This window comes from Eurosta solidaginis, chromosome 3 (genome assembly GCF_040869045.1).
Source record: "Eurosta solidaginis isolate ZX-2024a chromosome 3, ASM4086904v1, whole genome shotgun sequence".
NCBI lineage: Eukaryota > Metazoa > Arthropoda > Insecta > Diptera > Tephritidae > Eurosta > Eurosta solidaginis.
Window position 1 is genome coordinate 135977726 of NC_090321.1, and position 22240 is coordinate 135999965.

Here is a 22240-nt window from a genome sequence, read left to right on the forward strand (position 1 = left end):
TTTGCTATAGTCCCCTAATTATAAAAATGATCGAAATTAAAATTCTATGGATACGTTTTTGTTTTTTTTTTTTTCTAGAATTTGCCTTTTTTGAAAAGGGAAGGCCATTGGTTTTATCATATCTCTGGAACGGGTTGTCCGATTTTGTTGGAGAAAACAGCATATAATAGCAAATGATATTACCTTAAAATTATTTAAATACCATTATTTTAAATATTTATTCGTTTCAGAGTTATTTGCATCGCATTATAAAAAAAATCGATTTTTTGTTTTAAAAATTTCCGTTTTTTTCTTCTTTAACTCGTAAAAAATCGAAAGAGACAAAAACTTACAACTTTTATTAGATGATCGTAAAACTGTGAACATTCCAAATAAGGCAAGCTTTATTTCATGAAAATCCATGGATAAACGGTAATATTATTAAAATTAAGTGAATTCTCCTTTTTTATTAGAGCAGTATATTATATATTGTATGTGCCTACTTCGTGATTGGTTCTTGCTGGCCAGTCCTTCCTTACATAATGTGCGCTTCGATCTCGGCTATCCCAAAGGCAAAGAAAACAACAATGTTTTGTCTAACCACCTTCTAGTCCAGTTAGTAAAGCTACCACTTTCAAGTCGCAACATATTTTGCAATCGTCTTTTTCATAATGAATATATTTTAAAAGTTTGGACATCGTTCCATAAGTCTCCTTCATATTTACGGCGTGTGCGATAGGTATTGATGGTTTCTGATTGCCCTTGTGTAATAAAACTGCTTTTGGGTTTTCTTTGTTACTATCAATAAATAATCTCCATAGAACAAAAAAGTGAAACTACAATTAGCTAAAACCAAAGAGAATTTTTTAGATGAAAATAGTGTTGTTTTTTCGGGTATTTAGTTGGTTAAAATATTACAAAAAGTGTAATTATAATTGTTAGAGTTCGTTACAGGATTATTTTAAAAAAATCAAAAATACGCGGAACGAAAAAGCTGTGTTAGATATAAAAGATAAAACATACCGAATTTTAAGTACGAATAACTTGCAGCGAATCCATGGCCATAAAAGCTCATAATTTAAAAATGCATGTGTGTTGAACTACCGGTTTCGAAGAGTCCTTAAATGATCCCGGAAGAATCCCTAAATGATACCAAAATAGTCCCGAAATGATCCCGACAAATCCAGAAATGATCCCTGACGGGTCTCCAAATGATCCCGAAATTACCCTGACGGAATCCAGGACGGATCCCAAAAACCATCAAGAGATGATGCCGGAAGAACCCCAAATGATCCTGAAAAAGCTCCGAAATAACCCTGACGGGATCCCGAAAGCCATACAGAAATGACACAGCATCCCAATGATCCCGAAATAGTGCCAAAAGTGTTCCGAAATGACCCGGACAGGAACCAGGACGGATACTGAAATGATCCCAGAAGGGTCCCAAATGATCTTGAAATAGTCCAGAAAAAGTCACGAAATGACCCCGACGGGATTCTGTAAACCGTCCAGACAGGATCTCTGAAGGGTTCCCAAATGATCCCGAAATAGTCCCTAAATGACCCGGACGGATCCCGAGAACTATCCAGAAATGATTCCGCAAGGGTCCCAAAATTATTTCGAAATAGTCCCGAAATGACCCCGACGGGATTCCGTGAACCGTCCAGACAGGATCCCTTAAGGGTACCCAAATGATCCCGAAAAAGTCCCTAAATTACCCGGACGAATAGCGAAAGCTCTCCTGAAATGATTCCGCAAGGGTCCCAAAATTATTTCGAAATTCTCCCGAAATGACCCTGACGGGTCCCTAGACGGATCCCGAAAATCATCCAGAAATTATACCGGAAGAGTCCCCAAATGATCCCGATATAGTCCCGAAATAACCCTGACGGGATCCCCAAAACCATCCAGAAATTAACCCGGAAGGATCCCCAAATGACCCCGGAATGCTCCCGAAAAAGTGCTGAAATAACACCGACGGGATCCCGGACGGATCCCGAAAACTATCCAGAAATGATGCCGGAATGGTCCCAAAATGATCCCGCAATAGTCCCAAATGATCCTGATGGGTACCCGGACAGTACCCGAAAATCGTCCAGAAATTATACCAGAAGAGTCCCCAAATGATCCCGAAATTACCCTGACGGGATCACAGATTGATCCCGAAAGCCTTGCAGAATAGATGCCGGCAAACTATCCAGAAATGATGCCGGAATGGTCCCAAAATGATCCCGCAATAGTCCCAAATGATCCTGATGGGTACCCGGACAGATCCCGAAAATCGTCCAGAAATTATACCAGAAGAGTCCCCAAATGATCCCGAAATTACCCTGACGGGATCACAGATTAATCCCGAAAGCCTTGCAGAATAGATGCCGGCAAACTCTCCGAAATAATCCAGAAAAAGTCACGAAATTGCCCCGACGGAATTCCGTAAACCATCTTGAAAGGATCCATGAAGGGTTCCCAAAAGATCCCGAAATAGTCCCGAAAAAGTCCCGAAATGAGCCGGACGGATCCCGAAAACTATCCAGAAATGATCCCGCAAGTGTTCCAAAATGATCCCGAAATAGTCCCGAAAAAGTCCCGTAATTACCCTGACGGGTACCCGGACGGATACCAAAAATCATCCAGAAATTATACCGGAAGAGTCCCAAAATAATATAGAAATAGTCCCGAAATAACCCCGACGGGATACCGAAAACCATCCGGAAGGATCCCCAAATGACCCCGGAATACTCCCGAAAAAAGCCCGAAATCCGACGGGACGTCGGACGGATCCCAAAATCCATCCATAAATGATTCCGTAAAAGTCCCGAAATGACCCTGACATAGTCCAGAAAAAGTCTCAAAACTACCCCGACGGGATGCCGGACGGCTCCCCAATCAAAAAGATACCGAAATAGTCCGGAAAAAGTCCCGATATGACCCCGACGGATCGCGAGAACCATCCAGAATTTATCTCTGAAGGGTACGCAAATGATCCCGAAATAGTCCATAAATATTCCCGAAATTACCGCGACGGGATGCCAGACGGATCCCGAAACACATCCAGAAATGATGAGGGAAGGGACCCCAAATGAAACCGAAATAGTCCCGAAGGTCCCTGAAGGGTCGCCAAATGATCCAGGAATAGTCCCGAAAAAGTTACAAAATAACCCCGACGGGATCCCGGACGGATCCCGAAAAGTATACAGAAATGATCCCGGAAGTGTCCCAAACTGATCCCGAAACCGTCCCGAAAAAGTCCCGAAATTACTCCGACGTGATGCCGGACGGATACCGAAAACCATACAGGAATTTAGGTTTACCTTTAGCTCGCATATATTTAGCTGGAGCATTTACATGAATAACCCTGTGCAAAGCAGAAAGAAAAATAGTTCCTACGAAACAGTAAATTTATACAAAACATGTCGAAACAATTCGCGCGAATTTGACACACCATTCATTACATTGTTTCGACATTTTTTCTGCCGAATTTTATTTTTCGATATTTTAATTTTCAACATTTTTGTTTTTCGACATTTTCTTTTTTGAAATTTTATTTCGGCATTTTTAGTTTCGACATTTAAATTTTCGACATATCAGATGTCTGTCGGGATGCCCAGGTTTCTGGGTATTCAATAGCAACTGTTTGCTCAGCATTTTAGGTGCAATTACGGTTGCATGCTCTCCAAAATGTAGATCCTGATCGAACGTTACACCCAACATTTTTGGTCGGTAGCGGAATGCCGTTGACGTGATTGTCCAATATGGTCAACTTTTGCTGCGTCCATGTTGTAAATAATGTAGCCGATGATCTGGTCAGGTTTCGCGAGGCGAAAAAATTGAAGAGATCAGGGAGATAGCTGTTTATTTTATTACAAAGCTTACACTGCTCTACAAAATTAAACTTTTTGCATTACCCTGGATCACCACTATTTTTTTTTTATTTGCTATAGTCCCCTAATTATAAAAATGATCGAAATTAAAATTCTATGGATACGTTTTTGTTTTTTTTTTTTTTCTAGAATTTGCCTTTTTTGAAAAGGGAAGGCCATTGGTTTTATCATATCTCTGGAACGGGTTGTCCGATTTTGTTGGAGAAAACAGCATATAATAGCAAATGATATTACCTTAAAATTATTTAAATACCATTATTTTAAATATATATTCGTTTCAGAGTTATTTGCATCGCATTATAAAAAAAATCGATTTTTTGTTTTAAAAATTTCCGTTTTTTTCTTCTTTAACTCGTAAAAAATCGAAAGAGACAAAAACTTACAACTTTTATTAGATGATCGTAAAACTGTGAACATTCCAAATAAGGCAAGCTTTATTTCATGAAAATCCATGGATAAACGGTAATATTATTAAAATTAAGTGAATTCTCCTTTTTTATTAGAGCAGTATATTATATATTGTGTGTGCCTACTTCGTGATTGGTTCTTGCTTGCCAGTCCTTCCTTACATAATGTGCGCTTCGATCTCGGCTATCCCAAAGGCAAAGAAAACAACAATGTTTTGTCTAACCACCTTCTAGTCCAGTTAGTAAAGCTACCACTTTCAAGTCGCAACATATTTTCCAATCGTCTTTTTCATAATGAATATATTTTAAAAGTTTGGACATCGTTCCATAAGTCTCCTTCATATTTACGGCGTGTGCGATAGGTATTGATGGTTTCTGATTGCCCTTGTGTAATAAAACTGCTTTTGGGCTTTCTTTGTTACTATCAATAAATAATCTCCATAGAACAAAGGAGTGAAACTACAATTAGCTAAAACCAAAGAGAATTTTTTAGATGAAAATAGTGTTGTTTTTTCGGGTATTTAGTTGGTTAAAATATTACAAAAAGTGTAATTATAATTGTTAGAGTTCGTTACAGGATTATTTTAAAAAAATCAAAAATACGCAGAACGAAAAAGCTGTGTTAGATATAAAAGATAAAACATACCGAATTTTAAGTACGAATAACTTGCAGCGAATCCATGGCCATAAAAGCTCATAATTTAAAAATGTATGTGTGTTGAACTACCGGTTTCGAAGAGTCCTTAAATGATCCCGGAAGGATCCCTAAATGATACCAAAATAGTCCCAAAATGATCCCGACAAATCCAGAAATGATCCCTGAAGGGTCTCCAAATGATCCCGAAATTACCCTGACGGAATCCAGGACGGATCCCAAAAACCATCAAGAGTTGATGCCGGAAGAACCCCAAATGATCCTGAAAAAGCTCCGAAATAACCCTGACGGGATCCCGAAAGCCATACAGAAATGACACAGCATCCCAATGATCCCGAAATAGTGCCAAAAGTGTTCCGAAATGACCCGGACAGGAACCCGGACGGATACTGAAATGATCCCAGAAGGGTCCCAAATGATCTTGAAATAGTTCAGAAAAAGTCACGAAATGACCCCGACGGGATTCTGTAAACCGTCCAGACAGGATCTCTGAAGGGTTCCCAAATGATCCCGAAATAGTCCCTAAATGACCCGGACGGATCCCGAGAACTATCCAGAAATGATTCCGCAAGGGTCCCAAAATTATTTCGAAATAGTCCCGAAATGACCCCGACGGGATTCCGTGAACCGTCCAGACAGGATCCCTTAAGGGTACCCAAATGATCCCGAAAAAGTCCCTAAATTACCCGGACGAATAGCGAAAGCTCTCCTGAAATGATTCCGCAAGGGTCCCAAAATTATTTCGAAATTCTCCCGAAATGACCCTGACGGGTACCTAGACGGATCCCGAAAATCATCCAGAAATTATACCGGAAGAGTCCCCAAATGATCCCAATATAGTCCCGAAATAACCCTGACGGGATCCCCAAAACCATCCAGAAATTAACCCGGAAGGATCCCCAAATGACCCCGGAATGCTCCCGAAAAAGTGCTGAAATAACCCCGACGGGATCACGGACGGATCCCGAAAACTATCCAGAAATGATGCCGGAATGGTCCCAAAATGATCCCGCAATAGTCCCAAATGATCCTGATGGGTACCCGGACAGATCCCGAAAATCGTCCAGAAATTATACCAGAAGAGTCCCCAAATGATCCCGAAATTACCCTGACGGGATCACAGATTGATCCCGAAAGCCTTGCAGAATAGATGCCGGCAAACTATCCAGAAATGATGCCGGAATGGTCCCAAAATGATCCCGCAATAGTCCCAAATGATCCTGATGGGTACCCGGACAGATCCCGAATTTCGTCCAGAAATTATACCAGAAGAGTCCCCAAATGATCCCGAAATTACCCTGACGGGATCACAGATTAATCCCGAAAGCCTTGCAGAATAGATGCCGGCAAACTCTCCGAAATAATCCAGAAAAAGTCACGAAATTGCCCCGATGGAATTCCGTAAACCATCTTGAAAGGATCCCTGAAGGGTTCCCAAAAGATCCCGAAATAGTCCCGAAAAAGTCCCGAAATGAGCCGGACGGATCCCGAAAACTATCCAGAAATGATCCCGCAAGTGTTCCAAAATGATCCCGAAATAGTCCCGAAAAAGTCCCGTAATTACCCTGACGGGTACCCGGACGGATACCAAAAATCATCCAGAAATTATACCGGAAGAGTCCCAAAATAATATAGAAATAGTCCCGAAATAACCCCGACGGGATACCGAAAACCATCCGGAAGGATCCCCAAATGACCCCGGAATACTCCCGAAAAAATCCCGAAATCCGACGGGACGTCGGACGGATCCCAAAATCCATCCATAAATGATTCCGTAAAAGTCCCGAAATGACCCTGACATAGTCCAGAAAAAGTCTCAAAATTACCCCGACGGGATGCCGGACGGCTCCCCAATCAAAAAGATACCGAAATAGTCCGGAAAAAGTCCCGATATGACCCCGACGGATCGCGAGAACCATCCAGAATTTATCTCTGAAGGGTACGCAAATGATCCCGAAATAGTCCATAAATATTCCCGCAATTACCCCGACGGGATGCCAGACGGATCCCGAAACACATCCAGAAATGATGAGGGAAGGGACCCCAAATGAAACCGAAATAGTCCCGAAGGTCCCTGAAGGGTCGCCAAATGATCCAGGAATAGTCCCGAAAAAGTTACAAAATAACCCCGACGGGATCCCGGACGGATCCCGAAAAGTATACAGAAATGATCCCGGAAGTGTCCCAAACTGATCCCGAAACCGTCCCGAAAAAGTCCCGAAATTACTCCGACGTGATGCCGGACGGATACCGAAAACCATACAGGAATGATCTCGGAAAGGTCTCGATATGACCCTGACGGGATTACAAATAAGATGAAACTAATTAATAATAAAAGCATGTTAATAAGGCAGCAGGCGCGTAGAAGCGAATGAAGAGTTTCAAACAAACATAACGGTAAAGCTAATAAAAGAGTGCTAATAAAAACAATTGAAGGAGGGAGGATGGCGGGAGGAGACGGAGAGCACCACCGATCGTTTTTCCGAAACTGTTTAGATCTCGATCTGTATGAGCCAGATACCAAAATTTTTTGATTTAAGAGCACATTTATTTTGAATTATAACAATTTATAGATTTTGCACCAGCGGTGGAGAGGGGAAAGGGGGAGGGCGGTGAGGAGACGGAGTGTGTCACTGCTCACTTAGTAAGCCCTCAACTTATTTGACCCATTGAGTCCATAATATTGGTGAAGGCCCGTATACGCAAAGTTATAATGTGTAAAAATTATTAAAAAGTAATTATTCGAAGGGGTCGTGGGACCTCCACCCTCTTTCCATTTTCGAAAAAAATTTCGCTAGTAGACTATTGTCAAAATCCGTGTAGCCGTTCTGGGGTGATTCAGTCGCAAAAGCGAAAAAATACAATAATTAAATTATAACTGTTCCTAGGGGGCGGGGACCTCCCCATTTTCAAAAAAATATAGCTAGTAGATCCTAGATCTAGACTATTGGCTATATGCTTGCCAAATTTCATCCAAATCCGTCCAGCCGTTCTTGCGTGATTGAGTCACAGAGACAAACGTCTGGACAAACATCCAAACATCCAAATTTTCCCTTTTATAATATATATGAGACTAGCCTTTACCCGCGGCCCCGTCCGCAAGGAGAAAATGAAATATATGGGCTATTCACGTTAGCCTGCTTATCAAGTTACCTGTTTAAAAAATTTTTTCTGTTTAATGCATTTTATTTTTGTAATTCAGTAAAAAAAGATCTAAATGAACAGATAACCTGAAAGGATCCCCAAATGATCCCGAAATTATGAAGAAACACCCAAGAAATGATACCGACGATATCGCGGATGGATTCCGAAAATCATCCAGAAATGCCCCGGAAGGGCTCCAAAAGTTCCCGGAATAATCCCAAAAAAAAAACCCCCGAAATGACAACGACACGATTCTAGACTTATCCAGAGAACCACACAGAAATGATTCCTGAAGGGTACCAAAATGATCCCGAAATAGTCCAGAAAAAGTTCCGAAATGACCCCAATGGGGTACCGCACAGATCCAGAAATGATCTCGGAACGGCCCCAAAAGTATCCCGGAAAAGTAACAAAAAAATCTCGAAATGACTCCTACGGCATCACGGACGGATCCAGAAATGACCTCGGAAGGGTCACCAAATGATCCCAAAATCGTCCCGAAATGACCCTGATGGATCCGGCAAACCATTAAGAAATGATGCCGGAAAGGTCCCCAAATGATCCCAAAATAATCCAGAAAAAGTCCCGAAATGACCCCGACCGAATTCCGGACAGATCCCGAAAACCATCTAGAAATTATGACTGAAGGTACACCAAATTATCCCCTAATGTTCCCGAAATGACCCTGACGGGAACCCGAAAACCATCCAGAAATGATACCGAAAGGGTCCTCAAATGATCACGAAATAGTCCCGAAAAGTTCCGAAATTACCCCAATGGGTCCCCCTACAGATCTCGAAAACCATGCAGAAATGGTGCCGAAAGGGTCTCCAACTGATCCCTTATCAGTAGAGAAAAAGTCCCGAAATGACCCGACGGGATCCCGGACGGGTCCCGCAAACTGTCCAGAAATGATACCGGAAAGGTCCCCAAATGATCCCCCAATATACCCGAAATGACCCTGATGGGATCCCGTACGGATCCCGCAAACCATCCAGAAATGATGCCAGAAAGGTCCCCAAATTATCCCTTATTGGTCCCGAAATGACCCTGACGTGATCCCGGCCGGATCTCGAAAACCGTCCAGAAATGATGCCGAAAGGGTCCCCAAATGATCCCCTAATAGTCGCGAAATGACCCCGTCGGGGTTCTGGACGGATCCCGAAGACTATCCAGAAATGATGCCGGAAAGGTCCCCAAATGATCCCCTAATAGACCCGAAATGACCCCGTCGGGATCCTGGACGAATCCCGAAAACTATCCAGAAATGATGCCGGAAAGGTCCCCAAATGATCCCCTAATAGTCCCGAAATAACCCTGACGGGATCACGGACGGATCACGCAAACCATCCAGAAATGATGCCGAAAGGGTCCCCAAATGATCCCTTATCAATCGAGAGAAAGTCCCGAAATTACCCCGACTGGATCCCGGACGGATCCCGAAAACTGTCCAGAAATGATGCCGGAAAGGTCCACAAATGATCCCCTCATATACCCGAAATGACCCTGATGGGATCCCGAACGGATCCCGAAAACCATCCAGAAATGATGCCGAAAGGGTCCCCAAATGATCCCATTTAGTCGAGAAAAAATACCGAAATGACCCCGACGGGATCCCGGACGGATCCCGAAAACCATCTAGAAAAGATGCCGGAAAATACCACAAATGATCCCGAAGTAGTCGCGAAAAATTCCCGAAATAACCCTGACGGGATCCCGGACGGATCCCGAAAACCATCCAGAAATGAAGCCGAAAGGTTCCCCAAATGATCCCTTATCAGTCGAGAGAAAGTCCCGAAATGACCCGACGGGATCCCGGACGGATACCGAAAACTGTCCAGAAATGATGCCGGAAAGGTCCCCAAATGATCCCCTAATATACCCGAAATGACCCCGACGGGATCACGGACGGATCTCGAACCCTATCCAGAAATTATGCCGAAAGGGTCCCCAAATGATCCCGAAATGACCATTACGGAATCCCGGACGGATCCCGAAAACCATCTAGAAATGATGGCTGAAGGTACACCAAATAATCCCCTAATAGTCCCGGAATGACCCTGACGGGATCCCGGACGGATCCCGAAAACCAACCAGAAATGATACCGAAAGGGTCCCCTAATGATCCCGTATTAGTCTAAAAAAAGTACCGAAATGACCCCGACAGTATCCCGGTCGAATCCCGAAAACCATCCAGAAATTATGCGGGAAGGGACCTCAAATGATCCCGAAAAGGTCCTGAAATGACCACGACGGGATCTCGGACGGATCCCGAAAACTATCCAGAAATGATGCGGAAAGGTCCCCAAATGATACCCTAATAGATCTGAAATGACCCCGTCGGGATCCTGGACGAATCCCGAAAACTATCCAGAAATGTTGCCGGAAAGGTCCCCAAATGACCTCCTAATAGTACCGAAATAACCCTGACGGGATCCAGGACGGATACCGAAAACCATCCAGAAATGATGCCGAAAGGGTCCCCAAATGATCCCTTATCAGTCGAGAGAAAGCCCCGAAATGACCCCGACGGATCCCGGACGGATCCCGAAAACTGTTCAGAAATGATGCCGGAAAGGTCCCCAAATGATCCCATAATATACCCGAAATGAACCCGACGGGATCCCGGACGGATCTCGAACCCCATCCAGAAATGATGCCGAAAGGGTCCGCAAATGATCCCGAAATAGTCCAGAAAAAGTCCCGAAATGACCATGACGGAATCCCGGACGGATCCCGAAAACCATCTAGCAATGATGACTGAAGTTACACCAAATAATCCCCTAATAGTCCCGAAATGACCCCGACGGGATCCCGGACGAATCCAAAAACCATCCAGAAATGATACCGAAAGAGTCCCCTAATGATCCCGTATTAGTAGCGAAAAAGTCCTGAAATGACCCCGACGGCATCCCGGACGAATTCCGAAAACCATCCAAAAATGATACCGGAAGGGACCTTAAATGATCCCGAAAAAGTCCCATAATGATCCCGGAAACCATCAAGAACTTATCTCTCAAAAGTACGCAAATGATCCCGAAAATACCCCGACGGGATGCCGGACAGATCCCGAAACCCATCCAGAAATGATACAGAAAGGGTCTCTTAATGATTCTGTATTAGTGGAGAAAAAGTCCCGAAATGACCCCGACGGGATCCCGATCGAATCCCGAAAACCTTCCAGAAATGATGCCTGAGGGGACCCCGAAATGATCCCGAAAAGGTCCTAAAAGGACCCAGACTGGATCCCGGACTGATCCAGAACAAAATCCAGAAATGACGTCGGAAGGACCCAAACGATCCCAAAATAGTCCCGAAATGAAGACCCGACGGTATCCAGGACGAATCCCGAAAACCATCCAGAAATGATACCGGAAGGGACCTCAAATGATCCGAAAACGTCCCATAATGATCCCGGAAACATCAAGAATTTATCTCTCAAAGGTACGCAAATGATCCCGAAAATACCCCGACGGGATGCCGGACGGATCCCGAGAATCATCCAGAAATAATGCCGATAGGGTCCCTTCATGATCCCGTATTAGTCCCGAAAAAGCCCCAAAATGACACCGACGGGATCCCGGACGGATCCCAAAAACCATCCAGAAATGATGCCGGAAGGGATCTCAAATAATCCCGAAAATGTCCCAAAATAACCCCGACGCGATCCCGGACGGATACCGAAAACCATACAGAAATTATCCCTGAAGGGTCCCAAAATGATCCCGTATTAGTCCCGAAAAAGCCCCAAAATGACACCGACGGGATCCCGGACGGATCCCAAAAACCATCCAGAAATGATGCCGGAAGGGATCTCAAATAATCCCGAAAATGTCCCAAAATAACCCTGACGCGATCCAGGACGGATCCCGAAAACCATCCAGAAATGATCCCGGAAGGGTCTCAATATGAATCATGTTAATAAGGCAGCAGGCGCGTTGGAGCGAATGAAAAGTTACAAAGACACATTCAGGTAAAGCTAATAAAAGCGTGCTAATACAAACAATAGAAGGAGGGCGGATGGCGGAAGGAAGCGGATAGCAACACCGATCGTTTTCCAAAATTGTTTAGATCTCGATCTGTATGAGCCAGATACCAAAAATTATTGATTTAGAAGAACATTTATATTGAGTTATAACAATTTATAGATTTTCACCAGAGGGGGAGAGAAGGGGGAGGGGGGAGGAGGGGGACGAGGGTGCAACTGCTCATTTTGTAAGCCCTCGACTTATTTGACCTATTGTGTTGTAATATTGATGAAGGTCAGTAAAGGTAAAGTTATAATGTGTAAAAATTATTAAATACTAATTTTTCGAAGGGGTCGTGGGACACGCACCCCCTTTTCCATGTTCGAGAACAATTTCTCTAGTAGACTATTGTCTGTGCCCCAATTTTAATCAAAATCCGTATAGCCGTTTTGGCGTGATTCAGTCACAAAGACGAAAAAAGATAATAATTAAATTATAACTGTTCCCTAGAGGGCAGGGACCTCCCCCCTTTTGAAAAATATATAGCTAGTGGATCCTTCTAGACTATTGGCTATATGTGTGCCAAATTTCATCCAAATCTGTCCAGCGGTTTTTGCGTGATTGAGGCACAAATTTTCCCATTTATAATATACACTAGACTTTACCCGCGGCCCCGTCCGCAAGGAGGAAATGGGCTATTCATGTTAGCCTGCTTACCAAGTTATCTGCTTAAAAATTTTGTTCTGTCTAATGCATTTTATTTTTGTAATTGAGTAAAAAAGCACTAATTGAGCTCATAACCTAATAGGAGCCCCAAATGATCCCGAAATTATCCAGAAGAAACCACGAAAACCATCCAGAAATGCCCCGGAAGGGTCTCCAAAAGTTCCCGGAATAGTCCCAAAAAATCCCGAAATGACAACGACACGATCTAGACTTGTCCAGAGAACTACACAAAACTGAACCCTGAAGGGTACCAAAAGGATCCCGAAAAAGTTCCGAAATGACCGTGACGGGCTCTCGGACGGATATCAAAAACCATCCAGAAAGGATTCCTAAATTATCCCTACATAGTCCAGAAAAAGTTCCGAAATGACCCCGGGTGGATCCACGACGGATCGCGAAAACCATACAGAAATAATTCCGAAAGGCTCCCAAAGTCCGGAAATAGTCCAGAAATGACCCCGATGGGATCCCGCAAGGATCCAGAAATGATCCCGAAAGGGTCCCATAACTATCCCGAAAAATGAACAAAAAAAATCTCGATATGACTCCTACGGCATCCCGGTCGGATCCAGAAATGACTTCGGAAGGGTCCCCAAATGATCCCAACATGGCCCCGAAATGACCCTGATGGATCCGGCAAACCATCAAGAAAACCACCTAGAAATGATGCCGGAAGGTACCCCAAATGATCCCGATATAGCCCCGAAATGACACCGAGGGGATCCTGGACGGATCCCGAAAACTGTCCAGAAATGATGCTGGAAATGTCCCCAAATGATCCCCTAATAGTCCCGAACTGACGCTGACGGGATCCCGGACGGATCCTTTAAACCATCCAGAAATGATGTCGAAAGGGTCCCCAAATGATCCCGTGTTAGTCGCGAAAAGTCCCGAAATGACGCCGACGGGATCCCGGACGGATTCCCAAAACCATATAGAAATGTTGAAGGAAGGTGCCTCAAATGATTCCGAAAAAGTCCTGAAACGACCCCGACGGGATCCCGGACGGATCCCGAAAACCATCCAGAAATGATGCCGGAAGGGACCCCAAATGATCCCGAAAAAGTCCCGAAATGACCCCGACGGGATCCCGGACGGATACCGAAAAACATCCAGATATGATGCCGGAAGGAACCCCAAATGATCCCAAAAAGTCCCGAAATGACCCCGACGGGATGCCGAACGTATACCGAAAACCATTCAGAAATCATGCCTCAAATGATCACTTAATAGTCCCGAAATGACCCTGACGGGATCCCGGACGGATCCCGAAAACTATCTAGAAATGATACCGGAAGATACCCCAAATGAACCCGAAATAGTGTGACGGATCTCGAAAACCATCCAGAAATGATGCTGAAAGGGATCCCAAATGATCCCGAAAATTTCCCGAAATGATCCCTACGGGATCAAGGACGTATTCCGAAAACTATAAAAAAAATGATGGCGGAAGGGACCCCAAATAATCCCGAAAAGGTCCCGAAATGACCCCGACGGGATCCCGGACGGATACCGAAAACCATCCAGAAATGATGCCGGTAGGTACCCCAAACGATCACGAAATAGTCCCGAAATTACCATGTCGGGAACCCGGACGGATCCAGAAATCTATCCAGAAATGGTGCCGGAAAGGTCCTCAAATGATCCCCTGTTATAATATGTTAATAAGGCAACAGGCGCGTTGGAGCGAATGAAGAGTTACATAGAAACATACAGGTAAAGCTAATAAAAGCGTGCTAATAAAAACAATTGAAGGAGGGCGGATGGCGGAAAGAGAAGGAGAGGACCACTGATCGTTTTTCCAAAATTGTTTAGATCTCGATCTGTATGTGCCAGATACCAAAAACTATTGATTTTGGAGAAAATTTATATTGAGTTATAACAATTTATATATTTTACACCAGAGGTTGAGAGAAGGAGGGGGGGGGGGGCGGAGGGTGTCACTGCTCTCTTTGTAAACCCTTATTTGACCCATTGAGTCTGTAATATTGGTGAAGGCCAGTATAAGTAGTATTAAAAATTAATTGTTCGACCACCCCCCTTTCCATGTTCGAAAAAAATTTCGCTAGTAGACTGTTGTCTGTGTCCCAAATTTCATCAAAATCCGTGTAGCCGTTCTGGCGTGATTCGGTCACAAAGACGAAAAAATACAATAATTATATAATAACTGTTCCTATGGGGCGGGGACATCCCCCTTTTCAAAAAAATATAGCTATTAGATCCTTCTAGACTATTGGCTATATGTGTGCCAAATTTCATCCAAATCGGTCCAGCCGTTCTTGCGTAATTGAGTCACAAAGACAAACTTCTGGACAAACATCCAAACATCTAAACGTCCAAACATCCAAACTATCCCATTTAAAATATACTAGTATACTAGATTAGATTATATTAGATATTTGCTTTCCCTTGCAATATCTTCAGAACGGTAAAACTGCGATATTTGCTGTGCAGATTTCTTATTCAAGATTGAACTGCTCCAGTAAAAACTATAACAATTCGAAGAAAATCATGCCCACCTTCTATATAAAAATACCAAATTGCATATTGAAGGTACATACATCGTGATATCTCTGAACTTGTAAAGATACAATAGAACAATTTTGAAAAACGGTTAGGGCAATGCATACCGTCTTAGACGCATTTCATCAACTATTTGTAGCGCTTTTCCGAGAACGGTTTGAGGGTATAGTAATGAAGAGCCGCCAAACACCATTTGCATTGGGAGTTGACAACTCCAAATTTTTTGAATGCATGCTCCTAATATAAACTGAGTCCAAACTAACTTCCAAAATACATAGGTATCTACAACAATCCCAAATAAATTTGTAAATAGCGTGAAGTAAAACTTGAAATAAGAAGAGATACTTTAATATATGTATTAATTAATCCTAAACTCATTTATTTATTTTATTTTTTAGTGCATTAGAAACACTGCAATCTAATCGTCGTCATTCAGTATTCTTCCAGAAAGTGAACTTAAACGAAATGGTAATGTGCCTTGAAGATTTAATAAATTACTTTTCTCAACCAGCAGACGACATGGGTGAGTTACTATTTTTACAAAATCTGATACAACCATTTATGTAATACTTCTATATTGCTAGTACAAGGTACGCTCGCAAACATTACAGTGCCCATATATTGCTGATAAAATGTTTGTGTTTTTATTTTCGATGAGGGAATGTACCTAAATTTTAGGTTTTTCTTCTCATAAAAAACATCGGGTTAGCATTATAAGGGAATTGCTAATTATTGAGAGAGAAATGAACAGATTTTTACTGATAAAAAGCGATGCCGTACTACAAATTATGTTTGAGTGAGAGTTATAATTTTGACACAAATTGCGGAAAGGCTTAATTCAAAAGAAAAGGAATAGGAACCAAACCGTTCACTAATTTGATGATACAAATTACTCCAAGCATCTTCCTACGACTGGCAAGGTTAGGGAGATTAATAAGTTGTAGCCAATTAATATAAGGGGGTAGATTATACAAAGACCCAATTAAAAATCTCCCCAAAAAAAAACTGCATTTCAACTGATTCTATCGGTACGATTTTGATAACGTAAATTCCACACTACCGAACCATACTTTTGCATACATAGGTCTAACCCATGTTGTAAAAGGTTTTTTTAATATAAGGATCGCTAAATTCATTTGACAAATACTAAAGCACATATAGCGTTATTGACAGTTGCATTAATAAGAAAGTTGAAACCATACTCTTGCCAGTGAGTAAAAGATGGTTAAATCGTTCGGGCTGTTCTGGGTAGGAACCCAACATTCGTCGCCCCGAAATTTTTACAAAAACTTTGTGGTACCCTGCTGTTCGCATCCAAAGACGTCCCACGGCTCACTCTCAAGCATACCTCCGCCACGTTCTAGCAGCCACACTGCCCAGCAGCCAACATCGACTGTCCGCTGTTGCTCGCGCCAAACGGCACCTCCAGCTAACGCGGCCGCTGCAACACATCACTACAATTCACGAAGCGTGGACAGTAGCAATGCATAGCATCAGCTTTTACCCCCGTCCCTCCCCTTCTTTTCCGACACACGCACTCGCTTAGTAAGGAGTCATCAACTCCTAGTCCCCCACACCATGTGCTCCGTATGCCAGATAAGAATATTTATGATCGCGACATCGGTCCAATGCAGTTCATGCCTTGGCCATTGCCACCTTCATAGATGCTCTGGGCTTAGAAATGGCAACCGTCCGACCGCTGCATTCGTTGCACCGTGCTGCCAAAAAACACAAGTACCAACTCAACGACACCAGATACTCCAGCAGCAGTCGGAAAACACACTCCACAAAGCCTATATCCTTCAAGGCGTCTTCACCCATCTTTGACTCCCAGAGTGACGACAAAAGTTTAGGACACTTTCAACCACGGCACGCTACTCCAAGACATAGAAGGCTTGCACCTTCCCCCTTGTCTAAAAAGATAGACCCCAAATTATTTGAATAGTCGGCAAGCGTCGGTTCAATTTAGGAACGAAATCTCAATGCCTAGGAAAATTAAACAGAGGGTAGCCTTCTGTTTAATTTGTACATATCACAGAAGGAGTTACAATCATTTCCTATGCCGACGATTGCACGATTATGGCAACGGAGCCCTTCCTTTAAATAGATGAATTAGTTTCTAAAATAAACAGCTATATCCCCGATCTTTCTAGTTTCTCCACCTCGCGGAATCTGGGTATTATCACCAATAACATCCAAGACCACTCTGTTTAGTACGTGGAAGGAATAGATGACGCAATTATTGGACGTTCGCGTCGATTGTGTCACGCTACCGACTGTCAGTCTCCCAAAGATCTTAGGGGTAACGTTCGATAATACTCTGACCTCCAAGGCGCATGCCACCGAAATTGGATCTTGGGGAAAAGATAAAGAAACGTTGCTAACCACGTAAAAAGCCACTGGCCGGCCGGTCATGAGCTAAGCTTCACCAGTTTGGCACCTTCCGACACAGCCGTTTGATCCATACAAGCATGACAGGCGCTAAGCGAAATCCACTCAGAGTCGGTAAACGCTTTTGCCAGGATGCGCCCGATGAACTCAGCTATTAAAATACGATATCCTAACCTTGCAGAAGAAGAAATCACTCTACCAAGGGAGACACGATTCACCCTAGCCCAACTTCGTTCTGGATACTATAATAGGTTAAACTCTTACTTGTCCAGAATCAACCCCGCCATACGTAATGTATGTCCTGCATGCGATGAGTGCCACATGACACCAACCATCTTTTCAATTGTAATGTGGAACCTATGCCTCTAAAACCAATCTCCCTATGGTCTGCCCCTGTTAAAAATGCAAGTTCCTTGCACTCCTGTTAGAGGACTTTGATGAGAATTTGTGAGTGGTCATGTCCACTGAATGGGGCGAAGCACTGTTAATACAACAACAACAACCACATCACGACGGCCTCCGTAGCTATATTTGTATTGATATTGATAATAAATCAATGGTTCACTAATTTTTTACCGACCAGCATATATGTAATACTCCTATATTGCTACAAAAGGCTAGGTACATTCCCAAACATCAGAGCGCCGATATATTGCTGTTTAAACGTTTTTGTTTTTGTATTCATTAATTGAATATACCTAAATTTCAATTTCTTCTTGTCACACTTATGCTGCTACAATCACAAAAATTTTATAGGCTGTCTTGTTTTGATTTCAAATTCAAAACACATTGCGAGCATTTTCTATTAGCAATATATTAGTATTACTTACATATGAGCCCTTGATTTTGAAAGTGGTATGATATGGAATGTGATTTTTCGACATTAAAGTAAGGTTAACAAACAAGTATTTATTACGATCGTGAAATTTATAACCATTTTTAAAAGGAAATGTGGTTTTGAAAGTTTGAAATGACTTATACCAGTTTCAAAATTAACTGGATTACTTTATAAATGACTTACTCCATCAAGGAAAAATTTTTATTAGTAATTAACATTTTACTCAAACTCATTTCATTATAACTAAGGAAATTATTTATTAATATTTAGGGAAATAAAGTGTGTGAAAAATTGGTGGGATATAGGGTAGTAAATCCAACATATTTTTACGTTTTTCTTCTGTATTGGTCTAATGGTTATGTATAATGGAAGCAAATCAATATTTTCGTATATTCTAGGTCTTCCTCTTTTAGGTGAGAGATCTAATACTTTGAACTCGGAATTGTCATCCAAGGAAGTTTTATAAAACGTCTTATATGGAGCATTTTTTAGAAATCTGATCCATTATGTTTTTAGCCAAAACGCAGCTTCTCAATTGGTGTTTTTCTTTCTATTATTCGTTGATTCTTTTAGTTGTTTTGTCGAAATGAAATCTTGTACTACCAAAAATGTTTTTTTTTACATATTTCTATTAAATTATAGTAATGCTCAGGGATGTATAAATAATTCGTTTTTTTTTTTTTAATTTTAGTTTCTATAAAACCAAAATCGCGATCATTTGGCGAAAAAGAATGGTCGGATACCATAAATTTATGATCAACTGTTTCAAGATTATTATCAGATGACTGAACAATTGTAAGGACAGCCTGTCTCCATACTGGCTTGAATGAGTGGCAGCGCGTATATGTGCCTATGTGTTTATATGGTTTGTGTCCAATTCCGTGCCTTAGCCGCAATGTTGCCACTAACCTAATAACATCGCGTAGTGACAACATTGTACCTACAATGAACACAATGTTGCAGCGGAAATGAGATGTTGCGCGTTGGCATCAGGTTGTTAGCAGCAGTTACTATGTTGCTAACAGCCTAGCAGCATTGACGAATCCCATGTACCTATGTGTTTGTTTTGTTCTGTATTATGTATGTTGATGTGAATTGGTACAAGGCTATGAACATGTGAATGCATCAGTGTGAGCGGTCAAGGCACGAACCAAATGTATCTGTGTAGGTGTTCGTTTTGTGGAGCGGTAAGCGTGTAAATGTATGAGTGCAGGATTGTATGAACGTATCGGTGGAAAATACGGGAAAGCCGAAAAGAAGGTTTAGCTTGTATAGGTAGGAATTTTCCGTTCCTAGGTAACGTTCCTTACCACGGCGGTGGCTATAAGAAGAGGGAAAATCAGCCAACGGGCCAAAGTATCATTTTATCAGTGGCAGTGCGTGTAAGTGTAAAGTGTGAAATACTTAAAAATATTTTAATTACACCAAGTTTTTAGTGCGCGCCTCAAACTGAAGGTAACGCATGTTTGCTAAATCGTTTGGCTAGCTAAAGCTTTCTTTAATTGAGTAGTGCGCGGCGAAAATTGTATCGCGAACGTTAAAACCAAATAAATCTGGTTTGCCACCTAGCACCCGATTCTGACCATTGCAGCAGAAATTAACTAAACTACAACGTGTGTCGCAACAGCTAAAAACCAAGTAAGTCTAATGGTTGCCTTTGGCTTTGGATTTGTTTTTTTTTTCAACTTGGCATGCCCACTGGGAAGTTGGCTTCTATATAGCCAATTTTCCATGCAAGCCAAAAGCAAACTTGCATGCACGTATGCACGCCTGCATACAGACATATGTATGTCGGTGAGCATATTATCATGCAGACAGCAAATATCATTATCCCCACCAATTTGTAACGCTAGCTAACAGGGCACACCCTGCTGGGAAGCACCACTGGGCACAGCACTTTTTATTGGCAACGTACGGCAACAACCACCACACACGTCATTTTTAATTTGGTGGCGCACGCCACAACAACAACCACAACTACACCGTTTTTGTTATATTGGCGGCGCAACATCAACCACAACCGGTATTTATTATTTTTCTTGGCGACACACCGCCCAACAACACTACAACAACGTTTGTAAATTGGCGACAATAATTATTACGCATCGAAAAACACTACATTACATTTTTTATTTTACCGGCGCACACCACACCAACAACGAAAACAACAAATTCCTCATAGTGGCGACATACCGCCCAACAACAGAATCATCTACCAGAACTTTCAACTTGGCATATAGCATTTTTCACCGGCGGCGTTGAGCCGCAACAACAACAGCAAAGACACAATAAACTTTTCAACTTCAATAGTAGTTTTCACCGGCGGCATTGAGCCGCAACCACAACAACAACCACGTCAACACCTACAACAAGACAAAAGGTACTAGACGATTTTTGGCAAAACGACAATAGGGAAAAACACTGGCAACAATCACAACGAAGCTGGTAGCAACATTTCCATATTTTTGGGGCTAGCTCACATACTTGGCCAAAATAAACAACAACAAACACCGGCGGAGGGAGGAGCTTTTCCGGCAATACAACGGATGAACATTGTTATTTTCATATGTTTTTTTCTTTATATACCTTTAAAATTATTATTCAAACCTTGTCATAAGGGGCATAATTAGTTGGTAGGAAACGGGCAAAAGGGGGCATTCTATTTCCGCGGCCAATCATTTCTTTTTCGCGCATATAATGTCTGAGTTTACTTTAACTCCATATTTCAGGAGTTAAAGGTGGCACTTTTGCCTCCATCATTTTTTTCTTTTCGTGTCTTCATTTTCTTAATTTTTCCACTTCAGTTTCACATTTAATTTTTTTTAGTATTTCTATATCTCCGTCTTCTGCCTTATACACATTTTTCTTTTACAAGTGGTTTCTGCTATCAATGGTAGCACCAAATTAGAATTTTAAAATGCCATTTTTTTCATATTTTTGTTTTGTACTTACTTTTTACGATTATTGGCAATATCAATTCCAATATAACTTTTTTTAGCCTCACAAACCTGAGTTACTAATCTCTGTTAGTGTGCCTTCCGCACCAAAGGCATTTTTTTTGGTAGAATACACATTTTTTTTTATCTTTGCATTTGATCTCCACGCCGGTAGATTTGATACTACCAAAGCACTCATTACCAAAGATCACTAGCGAGTGATCTTGGTTGAGTGATTGAGGGTGGCTACCATGAGCCTATGTATGTACGTTTTTGACTCTTGCCATTTCAGCGAATTCAGCGCATCCACTCAACTGTACCGGCGCCGTTGGAGTACGAGTATATGGGTGAGTAAAATCTGAGCACAATATTTTTGCTAATACACATATTTGAATGTATGTACATATATTAGCATATGATGTCTGATCTTCTTGAGGAAATAGAAGAAGGAAACCTAAACGTAAGGGATACATGTACATACATAACTACAAACATACACACATTTTGTTTATAATATGCCATACTGGTTTTTTTGCTTTACTTTGATGACCTAGTTTTGTTTTATACAAAATTGATCTTATATTTACTTGAGCGGTTGCGATAGGTCAGGGATTAGGGTTCTTAATTTTTTTGTTCGCCCTCTCAGTCTATTTTGTTTGAATTTCATATCTTTAAGATTGGTAGGATAAGACATTAGGGTGGTTCATACATCTTACTGTCACTAGTATAAGAAAACCCACCTCTTGTTGTTTTCTTTTCACTTTATATGTTTTTCGGTAAAAACAGTTGTAT

The 22240-nt window shown here is 42.0% G+C and overlaps 1 protein-coding gene across 23 annotated transcripts in view; it reads left to right on the forward strand.

Annotated features, from left to right (window-relative positions):
• RyR (Ryanodine receptor) overlaps window positions 1-22240 on the forward strand; it is a 1962175-nt gene that overhangs the window by 597130 nt on the left and 1342805 nt on the right. For all 23 annotated transcript variants that reach the window (XM_067773071.1, XM_067773075.1, XM_067773079.1 and 20 more), the window contains exon 9: window positions 15682-15806. In XM_067773071.1, the coding sequence (XP_067629172.1) occupies window positions 15682-15806 (125 nt within the window). The remainder of the gene's footprint in view (window positions 1-15681; window positions 15807-22240) is intronic.